General features: G+C 51.9%; 3 protein-coding genes across 11 annotated transcripts; 1 reads left to right on the forward strand and 2 right to left on the reverse strand.

Moving 5' to 3' along the window:
* The first annotated feature begins 5 nt into the window (after positions 1-5).
* Positions 6-14,095, forward strand: TTC31 (tetratricopeptide repeat domain 31). Of its 7 annotated transcripts, none has more exons than XM_032243409.1 (13): positions 6-75; positions 270-358; positions 9,557-9,659; positions 9,772-10,001; positions 10,178-10,261; positions 10,658-10,714; positions 10,825-10,905; positions 11,005-11,199; positions 11,469-11,580; positions 11,667-11,757; positions 11,832-11,973; positions 12,182-12,283; positions 12,456-14,095. In XM_032243409.1, the coding sequence occupies exons 1-13, from the start codon at positions 36-38 to the stop codon at positions 12,750-12,752; spliced, it is 1,623 nt and encodes a 540-aa protein (XP_032099300.1). In that variant the 5' UTR covers positions 6-35; the 3' UTR covers positions 12,753-14,095. The 7 variants fall into 7 exon arrangements, with proteins under 7 accessions (XP_032099300.1, XP_032099301.1, XP_032099302.1 ...); XM_032243410.1 differs by having other exon boundaries at positions 12,459-14,095; XM_032243411.1 differs by having other exon boundaries at positions 11,529-11,580.
* A 2,847-nt stretch (positions 14,096-16,942) lies between these two features.
* Positions 16,943-19,043, reverse strand: LBX2 (ladybird homeobox 2). The gene is made up of 2 exons (XM_032243421.1): positions 18,589-19,043; positions 16,943-17,567 (listed from the first exon to the last, which is right to left on the reverse strand). Exons 1-2 carry the CDS (start codon positions 18,791-18,793, stop codon positions 17,176-17,178), a joined length of 597 nt encoding a protein of 198 aa, XP_032099312.1. The 5' UTR covers positions 18,794-19,043; the 3' UTR covers positions 16,943-17,175.
* A 5,240-nt stretch (positions 19,044-24,283) lies between these two features.
* On the reverse strand, positions 24,284-27,483 carry PCGF1 (polycomb group ring finger 1). Of its 3 annotated transcripts, none has more exons than XM_032243419.1 (10): positions 26,928-27,483; positions 26,499-26,576; positions 25,965-26,070; positions 25,655-25,807; positions 25,413-25,484; positions 25,184-25,289; positions 24,971-25,004; positions 24,786-24,872; positions 24,574-24,654; positions 24,284-24,431 (listed from the first exon to the last, which is right to left on the reverse strand). In XM_032243419.1, exons 2-10 carry the CDS (start codon positions 26,553-26,555, stop codon positions 24,384-24,386), a joined length of 744 nt encoding a protein of 247 aa, XP_032099310.1. In that variant the 5' UTR covers positions 26,556-26,576; positions 26,928-27,483; the 3' UTR covers positions 24,284-24,383. The 3 variants fall into 3 exon arrangements, with proteins under 3 accessions (XP_032099310.1, XP_032099311.1, XP_032099308.1); XM_032243420.1 differs by lacking the exon at positions 26,928-27,483 and adding an exon at positions 26,734-26,915; XM_032243417.1 differs by lacking the exon at positions 26,928-27,483 and having other exon boundaries at positions 26,499-26,716.

A 27,483-nucleotide genomic window follows, 5' to 3' on the forward strand; every position in this document is an offset into this window, starting at 1 on the left:
ACTAACTTTCACTTCCGGGTCACTGCTGACGGGCGATGGCGCCGATTCCGAAGACTGTGGGGCGGATCAAGCTGGGTGAGCGGTGTGACAAGCCAGAGGGGGTCTAAGAAGGCAGAGGCAGCCCATCTTGGGTCCACCTGTGGTCTGAACGTTTCGAGGAGGATTTTACGCAGAGGGCAGAGGGGGCGGAGAGTCAAGCCTGGAGCGGGGAGGACTCTGACCCGTCTATCCTAAACCTGCTGACGAGGCTCCGCCTTTCTTTCCCGTAGACTGCCCTCTGCGGCCCAGCTGCTCGCTGGAGGTCGCTGCTGTCCCCAAACTTTGCAAGGAATTCGGTCCAGAGGATTACGGCGAAGAGGTACTAAGCGACCCCTGTTTCCCTCAGTCCTACTTATTTCGGTCACGCCTCTCTTAAGTCAGCTGCTGCAGAAACCCGCGACGGGCGGACGCCTGACTGCTCTGTAGGCTTTGGGGAGTTGTAGTCTCCGGCCTTGCCCTTCAGGGTCTTAGACAAGTGAGGGGCAAGGGACCAGGAGGACGAATCTGCTGTAACAGATGCTTGAAGTGGGTAGAATTGAGCAGACTAGGGTCTCTGAGATGAGGATTGGGGAGTGGGTACGAGTTCCTTGGGGAAAGATGTTATAGGGGCCGGGCGCGGTGGCTTGCGCCTGTAATCTCAAAATTTAGGGAGGCTGATACAGGAGGATCGCTTGCACCCAGGAGTTAGAAACCAGCCTGGGCAACATAGTGAGATCCCCATCTCTACAAATATGTCTGTTTTTAAAAAATTTAACGCGCGTAGTGGGGGATCTCTTGAGCCCGGGAGGTCGAGGTTGCAGTGAACCATGGTCATTCCATTACACTGCAACCTGGGCAACAGAGTGAGACCCTGTCTCCAAAAAAAAAAAAAAAAAAAAAAAAAAAATGGCCGGGTGGGGTGCCTCAGGCCTGTAATCCTAGCACTTTGGAAGGCCTAGGTGGGCAGATCACTTGAGGTCAGGAGTTCAAGACCAGCCTGGCCAACATGGTGAAACCCCCATCTCTACCAAGAATACAAAAATGAGCCGGATGTGGTGGTGCGCACCTGTAATCCCAGCTACTCGGGAGACTAAGGCAGGAAAATTGCTTGAACCCGGGAGGCAGAGGTTCCAGTGAGCCAAGATCACACCACTGCACTCCAGCCTGGGCAACAGAGGGAGACTCCATCTCAAAAAAAGAATTTTTTTTTAAATAGACGGAGGGGACCATGTGAGCAAAGACAGTAAAACAAGGAAAAGTTAAGAGAACTTCGCTAAAGTGGGACCAGAGTGGAGATTTGGTTGGAACAGTAAAAGATGGCATGGGGAGAAGGCAGTAGATGGCTTGAAAGGCTTTGACTTGGCACAGGGGTTTGGGTGTTCTCAAGTAGGCAACAAGGTTTTGTTTGTTTGTTTGTTTTGAGACGGAATCTCACTCTGTCACTAGGCTGGAGTGCAGTGGAGAGCTCAGCTCACTGTAACCTCCACCTCCTGGGTTCAAGCAGGTTCAAGTGATTCTCCTGCCCCAGCCTCCAGAGTAGCTGGGACTACAGGCACACACCACTACGCCCAGCTAATTTTTGTATTTTTAGTAGAGACGGGGTTTCACCATGTTGGCCACGATCCTCTCAATCTCTTGAGCTCATGATCTGCTGGCCTCGGCCTTCCAAAGTGCTGGGATTGGAGGCATGAGCCACTGCACCCATCCGGCAACAGGGTTTTTGAAGGAGGGACGATCAGATTTGGAAGCATTGAGGCGCTATACTTCAGCTGCTTCTGGGTCATCCCTAGAACCTCAAACTCAAGCCCAAAAGTTAATTTAATTAACTTTTGTTAAATTAATTTAACTTGTCATGTTTGCAAATTGGTTGCTTTTCTTCTAATCCCAATTTTGGTTAATAACACAAACTTTCTTCTAGTTACTTTATCTAGAAATCTGATAATCATTTTATGACCTTCCCTTTCCTTTACCTCACACATTTAGTCACTAAAGTCTATTTCTGAAATGTCTCTTGACAGAAGCCCCTCATTTCCATTCCTCCTCTTGCTGCCACTCCCTTAGTTCAAGATTCCTTCTTTCTGGCCTGAACTAAACATTACATCCATAGCCTCATCTTCTCCTCAACACTATTTCATTTGATCGTTTCACTCCCCAGATCAAGTCCACTGCTATCACTGACAAGATAAAGTCCATAGTCATGGCCAGGTACAGTGGCTCACGCCTGTAATCCCAGCACTTTGGGAGGCTGAGGCAGGTGGATCATGAGGTCGGGAGATTGAGACCATCCTGGGCAACATGGTGAAACACTGTCTCTACTAAAATACAAAAAATTAGCTGGGTGTGGTGGCACATGCCTGTAGTCACAGCTACTTTGGAGGCTGAGGCAGGGGAATTGGCTTGAACCTGGGAGACAGAGGTTGCAGTGATCCAAGATTGTGTCACTGCATTCCAGCCTGGTGACAGAGTGAGACTCCATCTCAAAAAAATTTTAAAAAAAAGTTCGTGCTCACTGTGTCACACCAGTTTGTTCACACACAGTTCTGTTTCTTGGAATAGCCTCCCCACCAATCTCTTTGTTCACTCAGCACACACTTAACAGAACACCAACCTGTGTACCAGACACTGTTGTAGGTACTGGTAGACAGCAGTAAACCAAACAGACAAAAATGTTTCTAATCAATGAATTAGGACCATCTAATGAAGAAATAAATAAACAACATAGTACAGCTGTTGCTTGACTTACGACCACGATTGGTTCCGACAGACTGGTCATAACACGATTTGGTCGTAAGTTGAGTAGGCTATATGTACAGTACTGTGAAACGATGTTATAAAAATCTTTAAGTCACATTTTATCATAATTTTCTTTCATTATTGTTATATATCATAATTTTCTTTGTTCATTTTATGCCATTTGTATCATCTCTACACCATTTTGTTTCTTATTTTTACATTCGTCAGGTTTAAGTAAAACACTGCATTACCAGTACAACTGGTTTAGTATTTGCAAAACATACAAAATTACAAAATACAGGTGCATACAAAAATACAAAATACAGGTGTAAAAAATACCATAGGAAACATTTTCCCAACTGCAAAACATATCAAAATATATAAACATGTACGAAACATTTTATTGGCCGCTGGTGCTTGGCTGCGGATCGTTGACGTCGTCATCTGAGGCAGCAGTTGTGGTTACTGGAGTTGGTTTTTTCATAAACATGGTGAGCTTTGTCTGAATTGTATGTTTCTTTTTTTCTTCATAAATTTCACAATACGGATGAAACACATCGTGCGCCATCCGTTCAATCCTTGCAAATCGTTCGATGTTTGTGTCCATTGCTTCAAAATGTATAAGAAGTTTATTCAGTAAAGATAAACCGTCTGATAATCCCTTAGTGGTGAACTTTCTTTCTGGCTCCTCCTCTTCTTTCTCTGCTTCTCTTCTTTCTTCTTCCGCCACTCTTTCTTCTTCCAGTTCGATTAGCTCTTCATTTGTAAGTTCTCCGGATTCTTTGTCTAGCAACTCTTCAACATCTTCCATTTCACACTCCAAAGAAAGGTCTTTAGCGAGTTTTACTATTTTTTCCCGAATTGTTTCAAGTTCCTGTTCACTGTCAAATCCGTCAAAATCATTAACATAGCACTTAACACAATTTTTCCAGATGCCATTCATGCACTTTGTCGTCACAGCCTCCCAGGCGGTAGCGATATTCTTGATACACATCAAAATGTTGTAGTTTTTCCAAAAATCTCGCAATGTTAGTTCCGAGTCAGCATCTATAGCGGATATTGCTTGAGCGAAGGTGGTTCGGAGGTAGTTGGCCTTTAATGTAGCAATCGAACCTTGGTCCGTAGGCTGGATGAGTGGAGTCGTGTTTGGCGGAAGAAAAACAAATTTTACATCTGGATGGAGATCGCCTAGATGTGGTGGGCGTCCAGGCGCATTATCGAGTAGCAATAAAATCTTGAAAGGAATATCTTTCTCCAAACAATATTCTCGAACTTGAGGAATAAAACAGTTCATAAACCAGTCTTCAAACAATCCTTGTGTCATCCATGCTTTATGTTGAGAACGAAAGTAGACAGGCAGTGTGTGCTTGTTAACATTCTTGAACGCACACGGGTTGTCTGAGTGATAAATTAAGAACGGCTTCAGCTTAAACCCTGCGATGTTCCCGCCAAGCAGCAGAGTTAGCCTATCCTTAAATGCTTTAAATCCCGGTATGCTTTTGACCTCTTTGTGAATATAAGTGCGTGCCGGCATCCGTTTCCAAAATAATCCAGTTTCATCAACATTGAAAATCTGTTCTGCTAGATATCCCTCATCTGTAATTAATTCATCCAGACTATCAACAAACTTACATGCTCCTTCCTCATCCGCGCTTGCTGCTTCTCCAGTCACTCGAACACTATGCATTTGGAATCTTTTCTTGAATCTCTGGAACCAGCCAGTGCTTGCTACAAATTCTTGACTGTAATCTTCTCCAGCATGCTCCTTCAGAGTCTGAAATAGACTTCTCGCCTTCATCTGCACAGTAAAAAGACTTAATGGTGTCCGTTTTTTAATTTGACCTTCCATCCAAATATATAGCAATTTCTCCATTTCGTGGATGGGCCCGCTTCGTTGCTTTGTTATAACTGTTGATCGCATGGGTGCAGAACCTTTCACAGCTTCACGAATTCTTTATCTTTCAAAATCGTCGACACAGTCGAATGTGATAACTTCATATCACGTACGATCACATTCACTTTCTTTCCTGTTTTGTACTGCTTAATTACCTTCATTTTCATGTCGAGATGGATGGCTTTTCTTTCCTTCTTGGCAGGCTGAGGCATAGACAAAGACAATTTCCTCTTGGTAGACATCTTGGGAGGGGTTTGATGAAAAATATCCAAGACACAAAACACAAATTGCTGTACTGAGTCTGGGATAACAGTTGAAATGGTGCACGTGGAGATGGTAGTACTGCCGGAAGCTGGTCCGCACTGTCGTATGCCCAGCTGGGCAACGTTTGCGCTGTCAGATGCGGAGCAGTCGTGGCTAGCGATTGTGGTCGTAAAGTCGAATTGTCGTAAGTTGCATAGGTCGTAAGTCGATCAATACCTGTATGTCAAATATGAGAAGTATAAAAAAGCAAGAAGGAGGATAGGGAGCGCTAAGTGAGGTTGGGAAGTTTCTCCTTCTAAAAGGAGTGGTCAGGCCAGGTGCAGTGGCTCATGCCTATAATCCCAGCACTTTGGGAGGCTGAAGCAGGTAGATCATTTGAGGTTGGGAGTTCGAGACCAGCCTGACCAACATGGAGAAACCCTGTCTCTACTAAAAAATACAAAATTAGCCGGGCATGGTGGTGCATGCCTTAATTCCAGCTACTCGGCAGGCTGAGGCAGGAGAATTGCTTAAACCCAGGAGGCGGAGGTTGCGATGAGCTGAGATCACACCATTGCACTCCAGCCTGGGCAACAAGAGCGAAACTCTGTCTCAAAAAAACAACAAAAAAAAGCAGTGGTCAGAGAAGGCGTCTCTGAGAAAGTGTCATTTTCATAGAGATCTAAAAAGGACAAAGAAGTGAGCCATTCACTGGGGAAAGAGCATTCTAGGTAAAGGAAAGCGCAAAGCCCTAAGATGGGAGCACAGTTGGTGTGTTGTGGGAACTTTCAAGGACACTACTGTGGCTGGAGGAGGGTGACAAGATAGGAGAAGATTCACAGTGATATTGGGGGATCTGATCATGTGTGGTGGCTATGTAGTGAATTAAGAGAGTAGCACCAGGCTCATGCCTGTAATCCCAGCACCTTGGGAGGCCAAGGCCAGCAGATCACCTGAGTTTGGAGGTTCGAGACCAGCCTGACCAACATGGAGAAACCCTGTCTCCACTAAAAATACAAAAATTAGCTGGGGTGGTGGCAGGCACCTATAATTCCAGCTACTCGAGAGGCTGAGGCAGGAGACTCGCTTGAACCCATGAGGTAGAGGTTGCGGTGAGCCGAGATTGCGCCATTGCACTCTAGACTGGGCAACAAGAGCAAAACTCCATCTCAAAAAAAAAAAAAAAAAGGAGTAGCACAGATTTGGGGACAGGTATTTATTTATTTATTTATTGACGGAGTCTTGTTCTGTCGCCCAGGCTGGAGTGTAGTGGGGCAGTCTCAGCACACCACAACCTCCGCCTCCCAGGTTCAAGTGATTCTCCTGCCTCAGCCTTCCAAGTAGCTGGGATTACAGGTGCATGCCACCGTGTCCTGCTAATTTTTGTGTTTTTAGCAGAGATGGGGTTTCACCATGTTGGTCAGGCTGGTCTTGAACTCGTGACCTCAAGTGATCCACCCGACTCGGCCTCCCAAAGTGCTGAGATTACAGGCGTAAGCCACCACACCTGCCTTTTTTTTTTTTTTTTTTTTTTTGATGGCTGCACTGGTTGGAGGAGAGAGAAAATACAGTATATATCTGAGTGGCACATCCTGGGGAGGTTGCCCAATGGGGGGCAGAGAGCATGCTTTATTTATTTATTATTATTACTATTTTTTATTTTATTTTTTTTACGCCACTGCCTTGCTCCTATTTATTATTATTTTGAGACGGAGTCCCACTCAGTTGCCCAGGCTGGAGTGCAATGGTGCTCTCTCAGCTCACTGCAACCTCCACCTCCCTGGTTCAAGCGATTCTCCGGCCTCAGCCTCCCAAGTAGCTAGGATTACAGGTGTGCAGCACCACGCCTGGCTTATTTTTGTATTTTTAGTGGAGATGGGGTTTCACCATGTTGGTGAGGCTGGTCATGAACTCCTGATCTCGTAATTGCCCTGCCTTAGCCTCCCAAAGTGCTGAGATTACAGGCGTGAGCCACCGCACCCAGCTATTTATTTATTGTTAATTAATTACTTTATTTTTATGAGACAGAGTCTTGCTCTGTCACCCAGGGTGGTGTGCAGTGGTGTGATCTTGGCTACTGCAACATCTGCCTCCCAGGTTCATGGAACTCCTGTGCCTCAGCTTCCTGAGTAGCTGGGACTATAGGTGTGTGCCACCATGCCCAGCTAATTTTTATATTTTTATTAGAGATGGGGTTTTGCCGTGTTGGCTGGCCTGGTCTGAAACTCCTGGCCTCAAGTGATATACCCACCTCAGCTTCCCAAAGTGCTGGGATTACAGGCATGAGCCACTATGCCCAGCCATATTTATTTATCGAGACACGATCTCCCTCTGTTACCCAAGCTTCAGTGCAGTGGCATGATCATAGTTCACTGCAGCCTTGAAATCCTGGGCTCAAGTAAGCCTTTGACTTCAGCCTTCCAAGTACTGGGACTATAAGCTTGTGCCACCATACCTGGCTCATTATTTATGCTTAAGTTGCAGTTAGGAAGGTGAAACAAACCCGCCAGGAAATTGAATTTAAGTATAAGACTGCTGAAGGTACCTAGCAGTATAAGTGGTGATGCCATTAAGTCAGGACAATCTTTTGAGGGAAGGCTTGGATCTAAAGTTTTTTAGAAAATTGGGCCAGGCGCAGTGGCTCATGCCTGTAATCTCAGCACTTTGGGAGGCTGAGGCGGGAGGATCACCTGAGGTTGGGAGTTTGAGACCAGCCTGACCAACATGGAGAAACCCTGTCTCTACTAAAAATATAAAAATTTGCCAGGCCTGGTAGTGCATGCCTATAATCCCAGCTACTTGGGAGGCTGAGGCAGGAGAATCACTTGAACCTGGGAGGCGGAGGCTACAGTGAAGCCAAGATCTCGCCGTTGCACTCCAGCGTGGGCAACAAGAGTGAAACTCCATCCCGAAAAAAGAAAAGAAAATTGAATATACCTCAATCATCTAAAGTCCTGCCTACAGATTTTTTTTTTTAGCATGCTGGAGTTTCTAAGTTTGTGGCCTCTAACTCAGCAAGTCCAATCATTGGCTTCTAAGCTTCTCTGCTCTGTTTAGACCTGATTAGGCAAATAGGAATATGATCATTCCTATCTTTGAAGCTTATACTCCCTGAGGAAGCGACTTTCATCAGAACCAGAATGTGTGAGCCATGTCTTGAAAGTCTTGCCTTATTTTGTAAATGAGGAAGAGGTCCAAAGAAGTTAAATGACTTGTTCAGAATCAAACAGCCAGGCAGTGACAGAGTCAAAACTTGGACAAGCTGGGCATGGTGGTGTGCACCCGAAGTCCCATCTACTCAGGAGGCTCAGGCAGGAGGATCACTTGAGCCTAGGTGTTTGAATCTAGCCTGGGCAACACAGCAAGACCCTGTCTCAAAAATAAACAAAAAGGCCGGGCGCGGTGGCTCACACCTATAATCCCAGCACTTTGGGAGGCCGAGGCGGACAGATCACTTGAGGTCAGGAGTTCAAGACCAGCTTGACCAACATGGTGAAACCCCATCTCTACTACAATACAAAAATTAGATGGGCGTGGTGGCGTGTGCCTGTAATCCCAGCTACTTTGGAGGATGAGGCAGGAGAATCGCTTGAACCCAGGTGGTAGAGGTTGTAGTGAGCCAAGTTGTGCCACTGCACTCCAGCCTGGGCAACAGAGCAAGACTCTCTCTCAAAAAAAAAAAAAAAAAAAAAAAAAAAAACCAAAAACTTCAGATGCAAGTGGCTCCACTCCAGCACAGTGCTCTTTGTAGTTCCATGCTGCCTGGCCAATGAGAAAAGCAATAGAAAGCAATGAATAACAAGGTTCTAAATTATGTAACACAGACCATGTGGGTGTAGCTTCGTTGGAGGGGACAGAGATAACTAGAGATGAAAGAGTCTGGGAAGGCTTTGAAGGGAGGTAGAATTTGAACTGGACTTTGAAGGTAAGGCAAGATGTGTTGAGAAAGAAGCTCAGAGCCAGGCGGGATTGAAGAGCAGCTAGGGGAAGGCCCTAAGGCTAGAGGGTAGCCTGGTGATGGGACGGAGGACAGCAGTGAAGCAGGAGAGGATTAAGAGGATGGCTGGAAAGGTCAGCCAGGGAGCCTTTTGGAAGGCTCTGAATCCTAGGCTGAGGAGCTAGGTTCAACTCTGCCTATGGCCATGGCAGTGAGGGATTATTGGATGTCCCTGGGAAGGGAAGTAATTTCTGAGAGCTTGGTTTTGGGGAGAAACAGATGAAGTGCAGAGGAGTGGCCAGCCAGGAGCTGCTGTACTTGTTTAGGTGTGAGGTAGCCTCAGGGTGGGTTATGTGGGGCTGTTTATACTGCAGATATGACAGGGGGCCTAGCTGGAAGAGCAGGTTGGAGGGCCTCATTCCAGGGGCCTCAGTGTGGCTAACTGAATAGCAGGTCAAGGGGAGAAGATCCTGGATGGTTGAGAAGGCCAGGCTGAATACCACACTCAACCCTTGGGAAGGCAGGAAAGCAGTGAGGGGAGGCAATTCACTACAAAAGCCGAGGGACAGCAGATTTTGTGCTGCTGAGCAGGGAGAGGTCAGGGCCAGTCAGATTTTCTGGGCTGGATGGCTGGTTGGTGGCTGCCATGGTGGAGAGGTCAAGCCATCCAAGGCCTTGCTGTCTCCAGGAGCTGCCCCCAACACCAGCCTCCCCTCCCCTCCCCCTCCCAGGACATAGTGGATTTTCTTCGACGGCTTGTGGAGAGTGATCCCCAGGGCCTGCACCGGATCCATGTGGATGGGAGCAGCGGGCGGCTGCAGCTGTGGCACCATGGTGGGGAGTGCAGGGGCTGGGCCCAGGGATCGAGGCTGGTACCCTGGGAGGGCTGACCCTCAGATGCACCCCTCTCTCATGTTCTTTCCTGTCTCTTTTTCCCTCCTGACAGATTACCTCCTGGGCCACTTGGATGATGAAGGGAAATCAACTGGACAGAGTGACAGGGGAAAGGGGGCTGAGGGACTGGGCACCTACTGTGGTCTCCGCAAGTCCTTCCTATACCCTCCCCAAGAGTCCGAGCCCTGCCCTCAAAGCCCCTCTGCCTCTGCCACCTTCCCCAGTGCCTCAGACAGTCTGCTTCAGGTGGCCATGCCCCAGAAGCTCCTGGTGACAGAAGAGGTAAGATTCTCAGGAGAGGGCTTTGCTGTTTTCCAGGGTTCTTTCAATCCCAGTATTCCCATCCCTATATTCTCCCCTAATTGGTACCTTTCCTCTGTACTGCCTGCCCTCTTTCATGTTTTGTTCTCAATTACCCTGTTTCTCTCTTTTTCTGTCACCTGCCCTACGTCCTTTAGGAAGCCAACCGCCTGGCTGAGGAGCTGGTGGCTGAGGAGGAGCGCATGAAACAGAAAGCAGAGAAGAAGCGACTCAAGAAGAAGGTGGCTAGAGCATGGCTGGAGGGTGCAGGGGAGCCGAAGGGATTTGGGAGAGGGAAAGGAAGCTTTGTGGGAATAGGAAAGAGCTCAAGATGGCCTGCAATGGCATCCATTCTCTTGCCAGAAAGACACAAAGTGCTCATGGACTTGTGAAGGCCTCTCACAGGCCATCTGGTGCAATGGTTCTGGAATCCTACTGTGCTGCCTGGGTGGGAATCTGCCTCCTCCTTACATGAGGCCTCTGGCTGGTGCATCTCTTATCTACTTTTTCACCTGCAAAATGAGGATAATAATGATGCCTGTCTCATAGAGCTGCAAAGATGAAATGAGAAATCTTAGCCCAGCATATGACATACAGTAAGCATTCAAAATAGATCATTGTTACCATTACTATTGCAGCGTCAAAAGGAACGAAAGCGACAGGAGCGTTTGGAGCAGGACTGCGGGGAGCCCAAGGTGAGTATCCAGGGCAGGCACTAAAAGCACCAAGTGTCAGGAAGGTGAGGGCCAAGAAAGCAGGCAGCTCAAGGTGATCCCAACTCTGTACCTGTCCACTTTTCTTTCAGGTCAGCGCTACCTCAGATAGGGATGAGAGCCCCCCATCCAGCCCCGGAAACACAGTTCAGGGACAGTGTGGTGAAGAAGAGGTGAGAGCCCCTTTTTTCCCTTCTGCTCAATCTCCTCCTCCTCCTCCAGGATGTACTTCATCCCCACCCCCCTTCCCTAACTTTCCATTTTGTCCACAGGACTCACTGGATCTATCTAGCACTTTTGTGTCTCTGGCTTTGCGAAAGGTTGGGGATTGGCCCCTCAATGCCCGCAGAGAGAAGGGACTGAACCAGGGCCCCCAAGGCAGTGGCCTGGCCCTTCAGGAGAAGATGTGTCAAGAGGAAGAGAGACCTCCAAGAGAGGAGAGGCCCCAGCAGAGTCCAGAGGCACAGGTAAGGTGGCTGAAGAACCTGTTTCAGCTGGAACCAAGGAAGGGGCCTAAGGAGCTGCTGGGGAGGCACAGGATCTAAGGGCTGACACAGGGTCCAATGGGAGTTCTCTGGCCCCAGGGTCAAGAGACCTAGGGTCAGGCCATCACTGTCACCATGACCCCAGGTAGTTTTCTCTCTAGGAAGATAGGGCTGATACCATCTTGTAGGGCTGTCATGAGGATTACACGAGTTGGGTAATGCTAATTGCAGTGTTATCTGTTTAAACAAAGGAGAAGGATTTGGGGAGACTGAGACCTGAAGGCCTGCTTGACTTTGCACCTTATCCCCAGGCATCTCCGGAACTGCTGGCAGCTGCCTTACAACAGAGCCAGGAACTGGCAAGTGAGATCCTTTCTCTCTCCCTCCTCACCCTACTCTCCCTGGGGTAGCCCCATCTGAACCTTCTCACTGTGGTCTCTCCTTTCCAGAGTTGGGTACCAGCTTTGCTCAAAGTGGTTTCTACCATGAAGCTGTGGTCCTCTTTACCCAGGCCTTGAAGCTCAACCCCCGGGACCACCGGTAGGTGGGGGCTTGGCCAGGACAGGGCAGAGTGTTGAGGACTCAGACCTTTGGCCACCTTCTATCTTTATTAGGTTATTTGGAAATCGTTCCTTCTGCCATGAGCGGCTGGGTCAGCCAGTGTGGGCCCTGGCTGATGCCCAAGTGGCCCTTACCCTACGGCCCGGCTGGCCCCGGGGCCTCTTCCGCCTGGGCAAGGCCTTGATGGGATTACAGGTACTACGTCTGGGGCTGGAAACAGGAGAGATGTGGGTGGGATGGAGTGGGGAGGGGGTCTCCGTTGACTTTCTAGATAAGTTCCTAGTACCAAAATGTCACAATGGTTGTGGTATTAGGTGCAGGGACCAGGTTTGGAAAGGGTACTTTTAAGCTCCTTGACTCCCTTACATCTAATCTTTTATTTCTGATCCCTCTGGGACCAAAGCGCTTCGGAGAGGCAGCTGCTGTGTTTCAGGAGACTCTGAGAGGAGGGTCCCAGCCTGACGCAGCCCGAGAACTCCGCTCTTGCCTTCTCCAACTCACACTGGTAAGGGGGCCAGGCCCACTGTCATGCTGAGGGGACATCAGGGAGAATTAGCTGGGACTGCAATACCAAGCCTCAGGTGGCTAAGGAGGGCGTGGGAAGGATGGGTGGAATAAGAGGCATGAGCTGTCTTGCTTAAAAGAAGGATCTAGTGCCATTCTCTCTCTCTTCTCAGCAGGGTCAACAAGGAGGAACCTGTCTACCATCTCTGTCACCTGGGGCCCTCCTGCCACTTCCCTATGCTGAGCTGGGAGCCTCAGGCCTACCTTCCCTCAGGTGCCCTCGAAGCACCGCTCCGAGGGCCCCTGGTCTGTGCCCACTCTTGCGTTATCCTCCATGTCACCGAAGCCACCCCAACCAGCCTGTCTCCCAGACTCAGAGTAGAAGGCCCCATCTTCTCCAATCCCAGGACCCTTCAAAGGGCTGGGACATCCTGGGACTTGGGCCCCAGCATCTACCTCAGGCCAGATGAGGGGGCACTGGTCCCTCATAGGACAAGGCCATGTATACATCCCATGGTGGGGGGACACGGTGTGGTGACAGTTCACTGCATATTTTGAGACCTTATTCTCTAGACCCATAGTTAAGGATACCCCTGGCAGTCATTCCTCTCACCATGGAGAAGCTTCTGATGAGAGAAAGGAGCCCCACACCCACTGAAACATCCTTTGGTTCTCAAGCAGAAGGCTTCTTCTGGAGGCAATAAGGAAAAATAAAACCCACCAATGCTCAAGAAGGAAACTGTAGGAAAGTTCAGGGTTTTAGGCTATAGGAGAGACAGTGAGAAGGCATCTGGGCTTTGCTCTGCCTCTTGGTCCTGGGGGCCTCATTCACCGACTAGAGCTCTGTGCGCAGGAACGGGGTCACAGTGCTGAGAAGGCTTGAGTCCCACCTTTTAGCTTGGTGGATGCTCACCTGTTCCTAGCCCCAGCTTGTACCCTGTTTTTATAGCCACAGCCCCCAGTTTGCTCACAGCTTCTCATGCCATTTTCTGTCCAGATTGCTGTGTATGACTGTCCTCTCTTTTGTCCAATGATCTGATGCTCACCTGCTCTTACTGCTAGAAGATTTACCAAGGGTTTGCATTTGGGAAGTCCTTTACCAGCTCCTGCTTAGAGCTGGCAGGGCCATGCATGTCCACACTCCCAACTGGTGGCTCTCCCACTGAATGGAGCCTCAGCAGGTGCCCAGGCTGTTGCAACCTTGGCCACTCTGTTTCTCCACCCCAGCATTGGGCATTGTAGTTATCCTTTCCCTATGCTAATTTATTCACCTTTTCAAGGATATGCTGAATTCACCACTTCTGTGTAAGAATCATGATCTCCTTTTAGTTTTACTTAAGATCCTGGCAGCTTCCCCTAGCTGTTTCTTCCATAGTCCTGCTGAGACTGTCAGCTCACTTAAATGTGCGTCTGCAGGAGACCTTAGCCCTCCCCCAACTCCCTTGCCTTTCACAAAGGAACCATTCATCAGGATAAATGATTATTGCTGCCCTATGGGTGTTGCTTAATACTGTTCATACCTGGAGAGAAGAGGTATTGAAACATCTCTTTTACATGGGACTTTCCCAAATTTTTTAAATTGTTTATGACTTAGGCCCCTTAAATACTGTGTAGCAGGAGGAAGTCTGCTGTTACCATCTGCGTCACCTTGGATGGGTCTGTCAACATCTAAGCCTCAGTTCCTCATCTGTAAAAATGGGGGTAGTCCCTACCTCATAGGGATATTGTGAGGATGGAAAGCAAAATTGTGAGAAAATACCTCCCAAGTGCCTGGTACATAGTGGGTGCTAAATAAACCAATTTTTATCTGCAACTGTCCTACATAGTCATGCTTCCCACAGTAGGAAGAGAGGAGTATGGGTGAATTGGTGCCGAAATTCACAAAATCCAGAGTTCAGGGACTATTATTCTCAAAGTGTGGTTTCTAGGCTAGCAGCATCAGCATCATCCAGGAACTTACTAGAAATGCAGTTTCTCAGGCTCCACCCTAGACCACCTACTTTCTATGTCAGAAACTATGGGGGCAGGGCCCAGCAATTTGTTTCAATAAGTCCACCAGGTGATCCTGATATACATTGAGGGCTTAGTGGAGCAGACCTCCATCTAGAGGCCATTTTGGTGGGACAAGTTTTAGTTTTGTTGTCCAAGGCTTGAGTATAAGAGGTAGCAGTGCTAGCTGGGCTCGAATTTGGGAAACCTCAAATGGGGGAGAGGTTATGACTCAGAGCCAGTTAATTTGACTGGACCCTACCTTCCTAACTAGAACGATTTGCCCTGAGAGTTCTTTGCCCACCCTGATTGAGAAGCAGGATGGGGTAGAGGTGGTTGTGTTTGTTCAAGGGGTGATTATATTACAGTTGTATTGCAGTGATTCCATCAGAGGTCTGACCATCTGCCTTTCCTTTTTTGGGGACATGCATGCTTCTGGGACTTCTCTAGGGCTCCTGGCCTCTCAAAGAATGGCCACCCACTACTCTGTGGTATTTTTGCCTTCCAGCTGAGCTGGCTCCTGTTCTAGCTTCTCAAGTCAATGTTCCCTCCCCAGAACCTTAGCCTGTCCTGGACGTGTAGCTTCTCCAAGAGTCACATGACTCCTGACACTTTGCCCCACTTTCACCACTCCTAACTAAAAGGGGTCTGACCCAGTAGCCTGAGTTCTGAGTCCCCAGGACGGGAAAGTAGGATGACCACCCATCCTGGTTTTCCTGGAACTAAGGGATGTCCTGGAGTGAGGGACTTTCGACGTTAAAACTTGGAAAATGCTGGGAAGATAGAAAGGAGTTGATCACCCTACTGGAAATGTTCCAGAGAGGCAGTATTTAGAAAGTATGAGGGGAGTACTGAACGGGCAGTGCAATTGCAAAGAGTATTTTTTTTTTTTTTTTGCATGTGCATAATGGCTGACAGATTCTTAGCTCCATACCAATCGTCATTGTCTGTTTCTGTATTGCCATTTTTCTTCCAATTGTCCACATTTGCTAGGTTGTCATTGACTCATGCAGTCCTTGGTCCCTGGATTCCTCTTCTGTAACCACCTCCCAGGCCCACCCCAAGTCTGGCCCTGAGTTCTCTCTGCTGTTACCTTTTGCAGTGGCCAGAGAATATATTCCTTTCCTCAGGTCTCTACCAGTCTCTGATCCACCCTGCACCCAAAGCCCTATTGGCCTACCCTAAACAATGGTCTCATGTCTCTCTAGAACCTCCAGGGACCATGCTTTAAGGTTCAATGCCTAAGTTTTCTACCTGTGGCCTTTTCTCCTCCCCTCTCTCTGTAAATCCTTTGCTTCTTTCCTTTAGTCCCAGTCACCTTTATAGAGACCGAAAGCATGGGCTCCTGAATCAGACAAGCAAACATCTCATTCCCTGTGCCACCACTTACAAACTGTGATCTGGCCAAGTTTCCTCAGGGTTCTGTGATTCAGTCTCCTTATCCTTAAAAGGGAAAGAAAATTCTCTGTCCCATTGGGTTATTTTAAGGATTAATACCTGCAAAGCACTTGGAGCTGCTTAATAAGTGGTAGTCACTGTCTGAAAATGCCATGTTTCCTTCTGCTTTCCAGCCTTGTTCACTCTCCATGGAATATCCTCCCTTGGGCCCTCTGCCTACAACTAAGGCCCTAGCTGACCCCCCTTGAACCCATGGAGCTTCCTTGAAAGTGGGGTTGTCACACAGGCAGAGGCAAGAAAAAGTCTAAAGAGAGCTGTAGGACAGGAGAGAAGGGAAGCAGGAAAGGCACCTGAGCTTGGTCTGAAGATTGGCTGGGACCACTGGGGATGGGGAAGGCCTGCAACTACTGAGTGTCCCCTTTCTTCCCCACACTGCAGGAGGGTGATTATCACTAGCGAAATAAATGAATGTGAAATTCATTTATTTGGAATCCCCACCAGGCAAGGCCACTACTACAAGCTTCACCCCAGCGGGCCAGGCCTTTCCACCCTCTGACTGTGGCCACCATCCAAGTGGGAACATTTCCAGCCCAGGGTCCTGGCAGAGGTCTTCCAGGTAGGGGTGTGGCTTCTCTGGGCACCCATCTCTTTGCCTGTGTCTCAGCGGAGGGTTCTTTTGGCAGGATGGGGATAGGGTCAGGAACCCATTAACAAATGACCTATGGGTGGGGAAATTCAGTCAGTGGCCAACCTAGAGATTAGAATCAAGGTCTCCCAGGTGGAGGCTGATCAGAGCACTGGTGGAGTTCTGTGACCAAAGGTATTAAGTAGGTGGGCCAAGGCCCCACGGTCTTCACTCAGGCCTGGTGACTTCCCCTTGGTAGGTTGATAAGCATCAGCTCTGAAGGCAGGCTGGATGCTGGGTCCAAAACCTGACCTCGGGGTTCTTTGTTAATTATTACCTACCTTAAAGGGCTGCTACAAGGGCTAAAGGAAACATTGCTTTGAAAGCCCTGGCACAGTGCCAAGTGCGACTCACCATACAGTTTAGCAGATTTTACTGTACCTGGCGGGGTTAGGGGCATGGTGCGGGCGTCCGAATAGATGCGGTAGTCTCAACTTTATTCTCAGATACTGGGAAAGGTATCTTGGACAACATAGTGGGACCTCTTCTCCAAAAAAAAAAAATTTTTTTTTTTAAATTAGCCTGGCGTGATGCTTCACGCCTGTAATTCTAGCTACTTGGGAAGTTGAGGCAGGAAAATCACTTGAGCCCAGGACGTTGAGGCTGTAGTGAGCGGTGATGGCTCCACAGCACTCCAGCCTGGGGGACAGAGCAAGGCCTGGTCTCAAACAGACTTCCAAAAATCCGGGAAAGGTGAGCGTCTAGACTGGGTGGGAAGAGGCCCAAGTAGACCTTCCTCCACCCTGGAACTCGGACAAGAGGCAGAGCTCCAGGTGAGGAGTCCGGGGCCGCAGAACCCAGGGTTGTCGGCGGCTCTGTCTTCAATCGTCCACCTGTATCTCCTCGTCCGACGGCTGGAGCCCGGTGTCAGGGCCGGCAGGACCCGGTCGGAGGCCGGGGTCTGGAGTGCCGTCGGGCAGTGCTAAGCTGCACAGGACTTGGGGAGACAACGTGCGTAGCGAGGCGACGTCGGCGCGCATCTCCTCCACGTCACGCTTGAGTTTGGCTCGCCGGTTCTGGAACCAAGTGACCACCTGTGCGTTGGCCAGGCCGAGTCGTGTAGCTAGCCCATCTCGCTCGGCCGGCGCCAGGTACTTCTGGAAGACGAAGCGCCTTTCCAGCTCCAGCACCTGTTGAGCGGTGAACGCCGTGCGTGACTTGCGCCGCTTGCGGCCGGCCGGGCCAGGGCCCAACATGTCCAGGGCTGCCCTGCCTGCGGGGATAGGGAGGGGGTCAGTTTCCAGCCTGCGGGAATCTGACTGCGGCCTGGAAAGAAAAGCTGGGGGTGGGGTCGGGCCGGTGGTAGCGGGGGAAGTAGAAGGAGAGCCAGGAAGGCAGACGCGGACCAGAACTGTGATCTCTTACCAGGAGTCAGGCCCAGGTGGGGAAAGGGTGCAAAGCGGTCTGGCCACAGGGGTGCTAGAGGCAGCAGGCTGAGGGCGTGTTGCTGGGCCAAGGGAGCGGAGGAAGAGAGGCACGGTCCAGAGGAGACCCGGTACAGGGTCAAGCCTTCTGGGGTAGAGATTTTGAGGCCTTTAGGATCCTCAGGCTGAGCAGATTGAGGGTGACACCAGAGGCAAGTAAGAGTCCGGGTAGCCGACCCAGCATGGGGATAGTAACAAGATCATGCTGGGTCGGCTAGATCATGCCCTTCAGTGGATCGGGTCGGGCATTCGGCTTACACTTCCTTAGTGACGTCAGAGCCCTCTCCTTGATCCCGAAAGGGAAAGAGACAGAGCGAGGAAAGGCAGAGTGCAGAGTTCAGTGCCCAATGCCGCGCCAAGGACTTTCTGCTCCTTGGCTTCCCTCGAGAAGAGAGTGGCCTGGAGCAGAGCTTGGTCACCCGAGAGACTGGACCCTAGCTTTCCAGCAATTTCTGTGCCGCCCTTGCAGGCTCAGTCGTTTACCGCCTGCAGCCCAAGTCTTTTGTCTCTTTCCTGGCTTTCTCTATCGCGATTGCCCCACCTACAGGGAACAGAGCAACAGGTCGCTCAGTTGGCGACCGTCTGCCTTTTCCCCGTGGCACTGGCGGCCTTCCGGCACCCGCCATGGAGCCTGAGGACTAACGGAGAAGTGAGAAGTTGCAGGTGCGAGTCCTGGCACGTGGGCTGAGGACAGGGGCGGATTAGGGTGGCTGGGCTGGGCTGGGCTGGGCTGGGCTGGGACGAAGGTTTGAGACTGGGAACCACAAGGACAGAGGTGGGGAAAAGTCCGCGACTTTGCCGGCTCTATACCTTCAGAGGGCTGCGGAGCGCGCACGTCAAATCCGCAGAAAGTTTTATTCGTTAGCTCCTCCAGCGCGCACAGCGGCGACGTTGGACCTGGACCTGACTCTGGAAGCTGCGGCATGGAGGGTGCTCGGGGGACCATGCGCGGGGCTAGGATGTCTGCGATGCTGAAGAGTGTCCGGGGCGTTCGGGGCTCGCGTCCAGAATTCATGTCCGGCCGGGCTGGGGCGGTCCCGCTGCCCGCTGCGCTCGGCTTGGCAGCCGCCTGGGCCCCAACACTCAGCTCCCGATCCGGGCCCCCAGCCACGGACCCGCCCTCGGCGCTGGGCCCGAATCCCGTGTGCCCCTCCTCCTGAGCCCCCACGTCTCCACCCTGGGCCGCGATGGGTCTGGAGCTCCTAGATGTCCAGGGAGGGTATTTCTCCAGGCTGAGGCAGGAGCGGAGAGCAGAAGCCGACCAAATTACCCATCAGACCAGGGCCACGGGGCTGCTCTGGGCTGCGGGGCGCTGCACCGTACACAGTCAGGCCGGGCCGTACCTCCAGACACTGTATGCCGCCGCCTCCCCGCCTAGCCGCGGCTCTGGCTCATAAACTCGTAGACGATAAAATTGCTTTCCCCAGCGGCTAGGGATTTGCAAAGTTATAAAGAAGGATATCAGGGCCAACTGTGCAGGGATCTCTGATCCCAGCTAGGACTTCAGTCTCCTAACCTGGCCCCCTCTTCCCCACTCCACCCCTGAGAAACGTTGTAAAAGGTCCTGGCGGCTGGAAGTGATTAGTGCTGCGTGGGTCGGTGGCGCAACACTTGAGAGTTGCGCTTGGGAGGACCCAGCCTGGCAGAGAGACTGCAACCGGGAATAATGAGGATGCCAGGAGGAAGCAAGTACAGGTGAATGGGTCCGAGGCTGTCCCACCTGACGAATTTAGAACACAAAGAGAAGGTGCCGGGAGACCCGGGCCGGCCCGCAGAAGAGAAGACCGAGGGAACTCTGAGCTGGTGCAAATGCCCAGGAGGGGTCTTTGTCAGTGAGGCCTGGCAAAAGCAGTCGATTTTGTCTGTCTTTTCTTTCTTTTTATTCAGCTCCCATAGTTCAGGTATGCATGGTTTCTCTAGCCTGCAGAGGCTCAGAAACTTTCACTCCCCATAGAAGAGAGACTTGAAGGGCAGACTTCACAGACCCAACTGGATCATGGGACAAGCATTCCTGACAATCCAGGTGCTAATTGTGAGGCCTGGATTAAATACTCATTCCTGTTTAATCTGGGTCCTGTTTATCTCCCTTCTCTCCCACACCTATTCTGGTCCTGGGCTCATACCTGGGTAAGCACCCACAGCCCTCCTGTGTAGGAAGAAGGCAGCTCAGAAACAGCGGGACTTCAATAGTGGAGGCCCAGCAAGATACGAGTTTTGTTCCTACATTTCACCCCAAACAGCTGGAGGATTCACAGCCCAGAGGCAGGGAAGCCCTGCCACTCCTGAGGAGCTTGCTGCTTTGCTGCCCAAGGAAGTCAGAAACTGATACGCTTCTAGTTTTTTAAAACAGTGCCGTGAAGAAGCAGGCCAGTCCTCCTGGACTGTCCATTATGTCACTTTCCTTGTAGACCGCTGTATCTCCCACCATCTGTGCAGTGTCCACCTGTCTATTCCCTGGGGCAACTGCAGCATGCAGCTTGGGTTCCCTAAGCAGGGCATAGGAGATCCAAGGCAGCTGGGCCAAAGACTCCCTGACAGAGATGGAAAGGCACCTTGATAGGGTCTTCTGGGTAAAGGCCTTACTCCAACGACCCCCTCCACCACCCATAACATTCACATAACACCCTCCTGGAAAGCTGAGCAACACACTTAAAGTCTGATGGGCCATTGCTGGATCAAAGAGCAGAGCCAGGCGGCTGCAGTGGAAAGCTGAGCTGCCTCAGGACCTTGTTAAATGGTTATTAATGGTGAGGGTCAGGGGAGGGCCTGGAGAGATCTCTGGGCTATGGGCCTCAGCCCTGGAAACCATCCTAGTGGTTTCACTTAATGTGCAATAAAGCAGCTCCCTGGAGGCAGCAGGAACTGCCCCACTGCATCCCAGGCATGTCACCAAGCAGACACTGCAACCTTCACTCATTCATCCTCTATGTGGCTTTGTGTCTGTCTCTACCTCTGCTCTCAATTACTTGTGTGTGTCTATGAGGAGTGTAGGGCTCTTCTGATGGGCCTTTGCTACCCCTTCCATCTCTCCCGTCTAGTTCTCCCCTCTGTAGCTGGGCTCAGGTACTGGGATTGGACAGCCCACAAACATGAGTTTGGGGGAGGAGATGGAAGTGGAGACTAGCAAAGAGAGGAGGGGCCCCGGAGATCAGAGGCCCCACTAAGGTCGTCATAGCGGCCAGGAACTAGTCCAGGGGATCTTGGGGCCACAGAAGGGAATTTTCCCAGTGAAGTATCTGGAATTTGAGCTGGGGCGAAACCGGATCCACAGAGGAAGGTAGGAGGAGGGTGAGTGATTAATGAGGAAGATTAAGAGATTAAACCTCTTTCTGGGTTGGGGAGGGTACACTCAAAGGCTACCCCCCACACCAGCTTGGAAGCCCAAGCACGGAAGCTACCGGGTGCTTGCTTCTTACCACCCACGGGTGGAACCCTCTCTGTTCAAGACCCTTCCCAAGCGATGCATGGAGGTCTTCACCACTGCCCACGACGGGGCCGAAGGGTTTTCCTTCCCTGTCATTCTCAGGCAATCTCTTGTGTTTCCCACCTTCTCAAATTCCTTTTATGGTCCCTTCAGACAATTCAGGAGTCCTGCACTCCCTCCCCTTGTAGAGATCCCCACATTTCAAATTCGCTGTCTTTGGAAGGCACCCCATTCTCGCTTAAGAAGGCTTCCTCACACTTCCCCTTCAGATTACCCATTTTCACCCCCCAGCCCCACCCCCACCTTATCTTGCATCCACCACACCCCATCGGCGGGTTCCTCCACCCCAGGCCGCCCCCGCTAGACCCCCGTTCCCCACTAGTGGCAAGAAGGCCAGCTCAATAAACGACCTTTAGTCTCAGATTGCCCGCCCCGGACATTCCACTGAATTCTGTGAATGTGTAGGAGGGTTGGAGGACCCTCAGAATGACCCCCTTCGGGCGGTGGACGAGGACAATCTCAGCGAAGAGTTGGCCCCCCTCCTCCCCACCCTCAGGAGAGGTCCGTGAACCAGGGTGAGAGGGAAGTGGGAGTTCAGGGAGGAAAGTCCAGGCGGAGGGGCGTGAGGCGGGGCGTCCGTCCGTCTGGCACACTTCTGGGATTGTTTTCTTTTTCAGAAACTGCTATTGCAGAGTGAACCGATCCAGACACTTATATTTTAGCTTCGTGACTTTGGGGGCGGCAGGCCTGTGAGTTGTTTTCGGCCCTGGACGCTGTTTTGCGAAGATCTCTGCGCGCCCAAGGCCACCCACCCCGGGCGCACAGGCGGGGAAGCAGCCAGCGGTGGGAAACTCCTACGCTCTCCCCCACACTCTTTCCTCCTACTCCCCAAGACTCACTTCTAGGGAAGTCCTTTTCCCCATCAAGCCCCGGGAAAGACGGGCCGGGCTGAAAGAGCCACCCGTCCTCCTCTGTGCCAAAGGCAAGAGGAAATCCTCCTGCCGTCGCCTTTGGGTATGAGTCCTGGAAATGGCGGGGGTGAGGAAGGTGGGCAGGGGCAAGGTTTGGTCCCCAGGGGAGAACGGACTCCTTCTCCCGGAAGCGCAGCACAGCCGAGCGTGCCTGGGAGGGCAGACGGCACCCTGGGGTGTTCCTGCCGCTGCCTCTCCTAGGACTCCGGAGCGCCGAGCCGCGTCCGGGCGCATTCTCAGTCGCGCGAAGCCAGAGAGAACCCTGGGCGCGATTCTCCCTCCCTGGCACAGATGGAGACCCGAGTGACCCCAGCGTCCGGGTGGGCGTGGGGAACGGACCCAAAGGCCTGGGACTCGCAGCGCGGAGCCCGCAGCTGGCCAGCTTCAGCCACCTCGGGAGACGCAGCGCAGCTGCCGCCGCTGACAAACAATATCAAGACTCGGCTGGGCCCCACCCCAGATCCCGCCTGAGCGCCTTCGGCGCTGCTCGGCCTCAAGGCGTGTGTCACCAAGGGCCTCGTCCCTTGACTTGGTCCTCACGGTCTCCGGCCTCCGGCCCATCATTCTTCAGACCCCGCCTTTTCGACGCCGAGCTGCCGCCCAGCCTCAGCGGCAGCGCCTTCGCGGAGATCTAGTCCTACTGTACACCTCCCGCAGTTGCTCAGCCCCAGCAAAGCCCCCGGGAGCGTTTCTACTTTCCCCCGAGCCCAAGCCACTCCCCTGTCACTCCTAGGAAACTCCTTTTTGCCCAAAAACTCCTGGAGAAAAGCCCCGGGCGTCACGTACGCCCGGACCGCGAAGCCCATAAAGCTTCAATTCGGAGGAAAGGGAGTGGGGAGCACTACGCTGGGGTGTTCCTGGAGGAGGTCGGGGAGGGGGTTAGTGGAGGAGACGCATTCCAGGCTGGAGGCTTGGAAACGTTTGGAAGCTTTGCTCATCTTGGAGACCATGTGAGGAAAGAATCGTACCCAGGCCGTCTGTCCGCGGCGTCCCTACCCGGGTCCCCATCAGTGCCCCACGCACTCTAGCTCTTTCTCAGCGTCTGTAGCCTCTTCATCCACCTGGAGAGGCGAAGGTCTCCGGAAACCGAGTCCGACTATGGCACCCCAGAGCGTCCAATGAGAGCTCAGGTCCTTCCCCCGAGTCTGGAGTTTTCTTATCCAGCTGAGGCCGCCCTCGCTGTACCCACTCCCTGGCTGCCGCCCTGTCCTCTGCCACACGGTGATTAGCGCCTTCAGCCCTCACCAGCTTCGCATAACCAACCCCTAGAGGCCGTGGAGTCAGACAGGCTGGGGTAGGACATAGGTTTTTAACTCGGATTCTGTCTACACACATGCTATGCCTCCATACGGTTTGTCCCAGATTTGGCAGATGGCGGGCTACCTTCAGTAACTCTTTGCTTTGGTATGTCTGTTCCTGTCCTAGTTGGGCAAGTTTCTAGCTAACCCAATGACAGAACCATAGAACAAGGACGCTGGCATGGCATACAGACAAGGAATGTTAGCGGATTAATCAATGGAGTTGGTGCTTTGCAGCTTCCCTCTTATTCCTTGAAGTTGCCCTTGCTTTCCTCCTCAGCTACCCATTCCCCACCCTGGCTTCTAGTCTCAGTCACCAAGTACTTGCTGAATCCTGTAGGGACAGCTAGGCTTCCATTTCTGACAATCCCTGTGGCCCCACCCCACTTGTGTTTTTGACTTCTCCCTCTTTTTGTCTCTATCCCCCCGCCCAAGTTATAACACTATAGTGCAATTCTTTGGATTTTTCTTTAAAATATCACACTTCTTCAATCCTACAGCAGCCACTGTCCAACTCTAGCCTTCTCACCACTGTTGAATTAGGACACCTCCTCAGAGGCCCACAGGGTACGCTGCAGCATACAAGGACAGCTGAGAGCTCCCCTCTAGGGAGCTTTCCCATCATCAGAAAGAGTGGCGTGGGTGGCCTGGTTTCACACATATAGGGATCCTCTACCCTGCTCCTTTGGCAAGACATTGAGGGCCCATGGCCATGGAAGACAAGCCCTTCTTCACTACGAAACTCAGAGGATTTTTGAGGAAGGCAGGACACATCATAAGTGTGAGGTAGGAAGAATAAGGAAGAAGAGAGATGCTTTTTAAAAGTTTTTATTTCAAAAAATAAAGCTGCAGTTCATTTCACATAAATATCTGGGGAGGGAAGGGGAGTAGGATGGGGTAGGGACTTAGCCCCTACCTCCTCTTCTCTTTCACACTGTATTGTAAAACCAAAGGGGAAGGCTAAGGAGAGAATGAGGAAATAGAAGTCAGTGGGGAGTGTTCTTATATTATCCAAAGGGCCCCTCAGTCCACCCTTCCCCTGGGGACTGCAGGTTGGTTGGGGGTAATTTGAACGGGGGGTGGGGAGGGTGGCATGGCTCACCTTGCCGAACCAGCGGGAGAGCCATATCTGCTTCATTGTCATGTGATCAGGGAGAACTTCATTGTCAAAAAGGAGCTGCACCTAGGAGGGACATGGGGGCATAATTTTAGGAACTTTCTGGCAGGTCAAAAACTACCCTGGTCCACCCTAGACTCTGTCCCTCCTTTCTTAGCCTCTTTTTCCCCCAAAAAGCTTACTGTGGGACTACTCACATGCTGAGGGTTTAGCATCAAGCGGTGACACAGGACCCTCCGGAGATGGCGTACCTCAGCTCTAACAGAACATCGGACATACTTGTTCTGGGAGCAGGGAGGGGAGGGAAGAGGGCAAGATGTGTGAGGGAGGGGCCATAGGAGGTGAGTCTCCTTAGAGAGGCCCTCCCCTCAGCCCTTCTCACCTGCAGGATGCTTTTATTCTTGTCTTTGCCAGAACTGGGGGGAAACAGACACAGGTTAGGGAACTCTATCTTTCCTCCTCTCCCACTCCCAGAGCCATGATATACTCTCTTCAAGGGGATAGGATTCCTCACTGCTTAGCCTCTCCCCCAGACCCTTCCTGGCTCTGGGCCATTGGCACTGTCACCTCCTGCAATCCCTGATCTGGTCCTCACCTCAGCCGTTCCAGGCACAGGCTCAGCTGCTCATCATAGCGATAGTAGTGGGCTTTAGAGTGGTCGAAGCTGCTGAAGGGGAGGCCGAGGTTGCTCAGTGCTGGCTCTGAGAAAGATAGGGTACTGAAGTGGCTGGTGGCACATATTCCATACCCCTCTTTCCACAGAGAGCAAAACTGGGCAAGAAGAATAGTCTGGGGGCTTTGCCCTCCCACGGCCAAGGACATACCTTCCCCACTGGGCTGGGTGACCCGGTCCAAACCTCGAGACTGGTAGAATTCCCGAATCCGTTTCTCTTCACCTAAAAGAAGGTGAAGTATGAGAATAAAGTATTAGCCCTCCCTCACTCTTTGTCCTTCCCTCATCTTTGGCCTTCTGCCTACATGATTCCCACCAAAGGCCCTGTCACCTCAAGCTGCCACTCAGCAATTAGTCCTCATGAGGCCCCTCAAAGTCAAGTTGGTCACTCACTGTCTTGCAAACCAGGCACCAGCTTGTACACGATGTCTTGCATGACCCGGTCCAGTTTGAGGTTGAGCAGTGGCTGTGTCTCGTGGATCTTGATGTTGCACATGGGGCAGTACTTGCTAGTTTGAAGGTACTTCACAATACAACTCTTGCAGACTGCAGGAAGAGAAAAGCAGATTCTCATGCCCTCTGGAAACTGGATTCACGGGCTGGGTGGGGTGCCTGGATGCGTGGGGCAGGCCGCACAGAAGCTGGCAGTCAGGATGGTGAAGACTAGGGACCAGAAGAACTAGGCAGTCTCCAAGGCACTCACAAGTATGAAGACACTCTGTGATGGTGGTGGCATCCACGAAGTAGCCGGCACATAGGCAGCAAACGATGTGTTCATTCAAGTCTTTGATCTTCACTCGAACCTCCTCCTGAAGATACACCCTCCGTCACCAATCATCCACCCTCTACCGCCAACCCGTGCGCCTTCCCACCCTGGGGGTCTCCTTTTTCATCACACTCCACGGCCAAGCCCCGCACCCTGAGCCCTCAGCCGGGAATTGGCTCCTGGGGGCTGGCACTCCTCCTCCGCCCAGCAGAGGGCTCCGCGCACAGCGGGGGCTTCCCTCACGTGGACTCGCCTGACCCTCCTTTCCCAGGGGAGACTACACGACGTCGGCTACACAATGCGCAGGCGTCCTAACTGGAGTTTGGCAACCCGACTGCAATCACGCAGGCGCATTGGGCCCTCTGTCTCTGCGCAAGCGCACTGGGCGCCCGGCCAGCCACCGCCCGTCCTCTAGTCCGCCCCAGTTCGCACCGCTGGCCGACCACAGCAGTAACCCTGCCGCCCTTGCACCTCGTTCCGTAGCGGGTCCATCTTGTACACTGACTGGAGCTGGTTCCGAAGCCTCATCGCGATCGCAATCTGGCCCCCCTGAGGAGACGCCATCTTAAAGGCTGATCCCAGCCTGCCACTTCCGGTGCCGCCTGCGGGGCGGGACTTGTCTCCCAGCAACGAGGTTCTAGGTCTTTTCGGATTCGCTCACCCTTTGTAAGGCCCCGCCCACGTCCCTTTCTCCCCGTGTGCTCACCTGAGCCCCACCGGCCCCTCCCCTCCTCAATCGGTAATTAAGGAGTGGGGGGGAGTATAGGGAAGGGTCCTATCTCTTCAGCCTCCTGTAGGAATCATCATAATGGACCCTATGCGACCTCAAGACTAACTTTTGGAGCCTGCGAAAGACTGCCCCCTCCTACCCCCAAAGGCCCGGCAGTCTGTGCCCGCTACCCGCTCAGGGTCGTCGGTCTTCTGTGACGACGACCCTGCTGACGCCCCTCCTGGGTCGTCTTCTCGTAATGCGGTCCTGTGGGCGTCCGCGTAGCTGAGCTTCACCCAGATGGCGGGCCTTCTCCCGGCTTCGCGGCGGGAGTTTCTCGGGCTTTGCAGAGTCTCGGAGAGGGTGCGGGGGTATGGGGAGGGAGAGACCTCCAGGGACTTGGTAGTGATCTTATCCCCCCATTCTCCCCCTGCTGCCTGGGTTGGGGGGGCAGGCCCTGGTTAATGATGATGATTTAATCATCGGCGCCTGCGGAGGCCTGGGACAGACTAATGCAGAGCAGATGCCGAAGGAGGAGGGGAGGACGACTAGGACACTGCCACACACAGACACGCTTAGGCAGCGAGCGCCTGTAGTAGCATAGGCCCAGTCCCGCACTTAGGGAGGACGTAGAGTGCTCTAGAGCTTACACCGCTGGCCCTGGGTATTTAAAAAAGAATAAATTTGTTACGAGTTATTAACAGCAAATGCAACTGGAGATTCGAGAAGGGAGAGATTCCCATGGAG

This window comes from Sapajus apella, unplaced genomic scaffold (assembly GCF_009761245.1).
Source record: "Sapajus apella isolate SASKATOON/1434 unplaced genomic scaffold, GSC_monkey_1.0 scaffold52, whole genome shotgun sequence".
NCBI classification, from domain to species: domain Eukaryota; kingdom Metazoa; phylum Chordata; class Mammalia; order Primates; family Cebidae; genus Sapajus; species Sapajus apella.